The sequence below is a fragment of the Heloderma suspectum genome, chromosome 11, assembly GCF_057233095.1.
Source record: "Heloderma suspectum isolate Gila_16-S chromosome 11, 16-S_ref, whole genome shotgun sequence".
Lineage (NCBI taxonomy): Eukaryota > Metazoa > Chordata > Lepidosauria > Squamata > Helodermatidae > Heloderma > Heloderma suspectum.
The window spans coordinates 40,787,323-40,793,322 of record NC_139468.1 but is presented as its reverse complement, the minus strand read 5'-3'; the positions used below and the strand labels follow the sequence as shown (position 1 = coordinate 40,793,322).

The following is a 6,000-nucleotide window of genomic DNA, read 5'->3' as shown; positions in this document are numbered from 1 at the left end:
ATGATGTCTGTACCCTGCACCCCACCCCACCCTGGTAAACGTCCGTAAATGAGACAGGGCAATAGTGCCATAAAAGCCCCATCTGGAAGTATCCTTATGCCTGCTAGTCTATCCCCTTATGCCCACATGTTTCCCCATGGCTTTGGTTGGTGGACCTTGGTAAGAATTAAGGTGATACCACAGCCCCTCCAGTCTGTCCACAGGAATACCAGAGTTTTTGAAACCCCCACCATATCTATATGGGAAGCACCCATATACTTAATGAATTGTATGCATTTACAGAAACAGGCACTTAGCCGATTCTATGGGATAGTGGCTTAAAAAGAAACCTAAAAGGGCATCCTTTCATGCCCACACACATGGAGTTTGGTCTCTTTGTCATACCGAACAGGTGAGCCAACAACAACCATATTGTGCTCTGTCATAATTGCCAACCTGTTTGCAAGATCATCTTCTATTTTCTCCTCCTGACGGAGTGGCAGGAGAGAGAGGGTCAGAAAACTGAGATGGAAGGAACATGGTTTGTCTTTGGGAATGGTCGCCTCCTGCACTTACAACCGCCTCCCACATGACCTTTGGAACCGCACGACGGAATACCCCAGCTTTAGGGGTCAACCACACCTTTGTGACAGCGGCAATTATACCAATCCTCAAGGCAGGAGGCACAGCAGGTGCCTGGGAATGGGGCAGGGGGCTTCCAAGATACAGACCTACCTGGCAAGCTTACCTGTGCATGTTTCTAAAAAAACAAAACAAAAATTAACTGGAGAAGCAGCTACGCTAGTGCTCCTGAAACCAAAGGAAGGACAGCAGAAGGACAAGCCTTTCATCAAGCTGGAGGCCAGATAAGCAATCGCTCAGGTAGGTCAGGCTTTGTGAGTCACTCATTGTGAACGGGAACAGTTTTCAGCTTCCTTTCCAAGCTATCTGTATTTACCTTGGGAGCTAAGCCACCATATCCTGCATGAACAGAGAAGGGTCAACACAAGGTAAACATGACCACGGTCCAAGAACCTCAACAAAAAGTGGTATGCTCACATTTAATTCTCCCCAGTCCCCCAAAAGAGACACCATTTTATTTATCACATTTCTATACTGCCCAATAGCCAGAGCTCTCTCACAAAGCCCTAGTGCGCTATAATTAGCCCCTGCTGTCATCCGTCATCATTAGCCGCAGTCATCAAGAGAACACTTACCGATGTGCTTTATAAGCCTCCTAAAACTGTACCCTTTGTGATCAACATCATGTAGATGGAATTAATCAATGTGCACCATTCACTTCTCTTGCTTACTTTTCTGCAGGAATTAAAGATACAAAATGAGTGGATTTATCCCAGGATCAGGGCTTGACCCAAATATTTCGTTGCTTGAGGCAGAACAGGAAATGGTCCCCCCCAAAGTCAAGGTGCATAATACTCAAAGCCAATGAAGTTATTTTGGTACCTGAGGCAGAAAATCCCACAAGTACCTTTCCCTTGGAGTAAAAATACAATCCATAATAATAATATGAGCTCTCCGAGCATGAAAAGCCCCAGTGATGAAACATCAGCAAACAAGCGAGTTAAGCAACTGTGCAAGGGAAAGGAATCACCATTCCCTGGGGGTCCAACTGACCTACATTCCCAGCCACTGAAAGCCGGTGCTGATTAGGTTTCACGCAGCCTCCCTTGCTTTTCAAATGAGGCCCTCCAATCAGATTCACTGCAGCAGCAGTTGGGCCTATCTATATAAGGAGGCACACTTGTGAGGGAGCCAGCTCTCCGAGCGTGAGGAGTCCCAGTGACGAAGCATCTCAGCCCCAGTGACAAAGTGTCAGCAAACAAGTGAGTTAAGCAACTGTGCTAGTTTAGCAATAGGGCAAGGAAGCCAGGGCGGAGAACTCTTCCCTCCCTCCTCCGTACTCACAGTAAGTAACTGTAAATAATTTCCCAAACTTCTCATACTAAACAACTAAGTTCTCCAGGGAAAACACACCCAAATAATAATTAAAAAAAACAGTTATGAAGGTAGAAAGTCAGCAGGGGGGTGGGGGCTATCCAGTGTATTGCACTGAGTGCCACATGTACGACTGTCTACCTGCCGGATGAAAGTCGTGGGTGCGTGCTCGGTGTAATGAGCTCCTGGCTCTCAGGGAACAAGTTCGTTCCCTTGAGGCCAAGGTTGGTGACCTGGAGAAGCTAAGAGAGGCAGAGGGGTTGGTGGATGAGACCTTCAGGGACCTGTTGGCTGTGTCCCGCTCCCAGGGTCACAGCTCCTCTGCTGTCATGGAGAATGTGGGTCTCAGGGAAGGAGGGCGTCATCCTGAGGAAGAGGGAAATTATGCCTTAGAAGGGACCCATTCCTCGGAAGATGAACAAATACCCTCTTGCACCGAGGATGGGCCTCCAGCAGGAAAGGGACTTGTGGTAGTGGGAGATTTGATAATTAGATGCATAGAGAGCTGAGTTTGTGATGGGCATGTAGACAGCATGGTGAATTGCCTGCCTGGTACGAAGGTTGCAGATATCACGTGCCGTCTAGATAGCCTAGGAGATCGTGCTGGGGTGGAGTCAGTGGCTGTGGTCCATGTTGCTACCAACGATGTGGGGAAATGTAGTCATGAGCCATTATGTTCAGCCATGTACTCCTGGCCTGTATCCTCCCCTTCTACATTTGGGCAATCGAAAACATTTTCATCTTCATCCTTTTGGGATGATTTAGCCCTAACTGGATGCTTCCCAGCTCCTGTCGGCTTTTCTCCCAGGGGTTTAGTTTAAAAGCTGCTCTGCCCCCCTTTTTATATTTAGCGCCAGCAGTCTGGCTCCGTTCTGGTTCAAGTGGAGCCCGTCCCTCTTGTACGGGCCTGGCTTGTCCAAAAATGTTCCCCAGTGCCTAACAAATCTGAACCCCTCCTCCCTGCACCACTGTCTCATCCACGCATTGAGACTCCTCAGCTTCGCCTGTCTAGCTGGCCCTGCGCATGAAACAGGTAGCATTTCCGGGAAAGCCATCTTGGTGGTCCTGGATTTCAACCTCCTATCTAGCAACCTAAATTAGGCTTCCAGGACCTCGTGACTACATACAGAATAAGGGGGAAGAGCAACAACAGCACGGGTTGGGGAAGCAAACAGGGTCTAATGAAGAAGGTGTCCCCCGTGAAGTGGTGGCTGCGGGGCGGGGGGCTGCTAGGGATGGCTTGGTGTGTTGACTGTATACAAGTCCGATTGTGGATTTCTTACTTCTGTAGTTGGGAACCCGGAAATCTGTGTACCCTTCAAACTCAGCAGTGCAAGCAACGTACTACATTTAATTCCATCACATAGTGACATATTTAGCAGAGAAGGAAAAGCAGCGCCAGCAACCTCGGGGTGAGCCACGGAGAAGACTCTCTCTCCCTCGGAGGATGGAGGGGACCAGCACCCACAGCCCCCTCTCCAGGCCACTAGAAGGGCTCCTGACTTCCCTCCTGCTGTGGAGGAGTGGAGGGACAGGCGGAGCCATCAATCATGTTACAGGGGAGGGGGCATGGAGCCAGCAGCCCCCGTCTGTCCTGATGGCTCCATGCAGCTAGGCCCAGCCATGAAAAGGTATATTGAGGAGGGACGCGCAATGCGAGATGCCTGTATACAGGGCCAGTGTGAATCCCGGAAAGGATCTGGAATCAAAAGGACCGGTTTTGTAGTGGGATAAAATGCCAGGTGTGAAGAGAGCCCATATCAAGGTTGTCCTGGAGAAAAGATTGCCCCTTAAGGTGAAAGTTTTAAATAATCAAATAATTATCTTTCATGTCACTTTTGACCCATTCAGGCTTAGGCTTTGCTGAATGAAGTAGCATCACATTTTCCAGCCCTGGAATTCTCCTGTGCACCAAACAGTTCATTTCAGCAGCCCTCTAAAATATGTGCGAAGGCCCGGGTCACAGGAGCTTAAAAGAGATGACATCATTCGCATTACCACTAACTTTGAGTTGAATATTATCCAGGAGAAAGTAATTTTTAATGAGGCCTTCTGGTATGTCTTGTTTAAACTTGCACATATCTTCAACCTGGAGCCTGCAGAAAAGAAAACAATACAATTTGGCTCCTTCGTTTAAAAAAAACAAGAAAAGAAAAGTGCTGAGCCCTGCATCTGCCTCCTCTTATCCTCTCGTTTACTCAGTAGCAGCACAAACAGAAAGGCCAGGATTCTCACACGAGGACACACCTAAGAATAACTTGAGCATTCTTGGAGTGACTTATCGCAGGAACGTTTCAACATCACCAGCCGTTTCATGATGCCCTTCAGGTAATCATTTTAACTGCCTCCCCGTCATCCTGTTGGATGTAAATAGGGTCACATTTCATCAAGTGACATTAATGAGCCCTCAAAGAAAGTGGCCTGTCAGCCACACTTTGGATTTTCAAGTCTTCAACCTTCCAGAAATAGGCTGCAATTCTATACCCACTTACTTACTTTTGAGGAGACATGCATAGGCTTGTAATGATAAATGCTAAAAAACACTGAAAACATATTGGGGGACTGCTACCGAAACCTCCATGTGGGTTCAGTTTTGAGAGATCAAAGGAAGAGCAAGGTTATTTTCTATTTAATAACCAAAGGAAGGAAAGGCCAACTTTAATATTTTATTTTTCATCCCAAATTTCAGTGACATGTGACCAAAGTGCCATAACGAAACCAAAGTGTGCCTTTAACTCTCACTGATGCAAATCTGCAGATGCCAATTCAAAGTGGCCTCCAGTAATTAATCAACTAAGGCTGCAACCACGTATCTGGGAGTAAGTCCCATTGAACTCATTGGGGCCTACTTCTCAGTAGACATGCATAAGGATGCACTAGAAAGCTTCAGTCATTTTGACCACATTGAACCAATTTCATGAATGGTTCAACTTGTATATATAGATCGTTACAACATGATGCATCTTAATTGGCAACAGTTCTCACATTAAAGGCAATAATTCTAGAATTAAGTCATGAGATAAGTGCAGCATGCCTGCGCTGCCAACTGTAATTTGGTGCCTGACAAACATGCGCTACCGGGAACAAAAGAAAAGTCGATGTTTTTAGTGTTGAAATATGACGTGTGTGTGTGAGTGTGTATTTAAATTATGTTTCCAAGTTTTGTGTATTTGCGGATGTTTGAAAGCAACCTTCAGAGAAAGATCAAAAAGTCAGTCGATTGCTATTTTACAAAGCTGTAGTGATGGCATTTGCAAAGGGCCTTAATGGACTCCAATAATCAGAAAAAGGCAACCCAGATAATCAAGTGGTTGGAGCACCTTCTGTATAAGGAAAGACAAGAGGGTTTAAGGGTGCAATCCTATGCATGTTTAGACAGAAAAAAAGTCCTACAACTCCCAGCATGCCCTGCTGGCTGGGGCATGCTAGGAGTTGTGGGACTTTTTTCTGTCTAAACATGCATAGGATTGCACCCTATGGCTTTTTAGTTTAGCAAAGGCAACTAAATGAGGACATAAAACTGTGTGTGGTGTGGGAAAAGTGAATAGTGTGTTTTTCTCCCTTTCTCATAATAGCAGCTCTCAGGGTCAGGGTGACCACTTATGAATTGCCGAAAAAGATGAAATCTATCGCAAACTGATTTGCATAAAATGTGCATATGCCAATTTATAGGTATACATGCAAATTTAGACATAATCGCAATCATTTAAATAGAAATACAGTACATCTCACCATAGTGTGGAAGTCCGTGAGCAGGTGATCTGTGTGCCTGCTTGCTTGGTCTGCTGTTCTGGTGCTCATTGCTGATGAGCAACAGGTCTTGCCGTTCTTTATCTGAATGAATTATCTTTATTGCTAAAAGTGATAAGCTATCACAATTTTATATTTTTAAAACAGAATAAAATACAAATAGGACAATTAGCTAAAACGTAATACCGTAAAAATAGTAAGACAAAATACAGTAAAAATGGTAAACAGAAATACAAGAGTAAAAAGAGTATAAAAATACAAGAACACATTGACATGGCTCAAAAGCTCCCCAACAGAATACTAGTCTGACACGAA

General features: G+C 45.5%; 1 protein-coding gene across 1 annotated transcript in view; it reads left to right on the top strand.

The window, feature by feature from the left end:
* The first annotated feature begins 4,146 nt into the window (after positions 1–4,146).
* LOC146337301 (uncharacterized) overlaps positions 4,147–6,000 on the top strand; it is a 60,197-nt gene continuing 58,343 nt past the window's right edge. Inside the window, exon 1 of the mRNA XM_084817505.1 lies at positions 4,147–4,263. Coding sequence (XP_084673631.1) covers positions 4,250–4,263 — 14 coding nt within the window. The 5' untranslated portion in view covers positions 4,147–4,249. The remainder of the gene's footprint in view (positions 4,264–6,000) is intronic.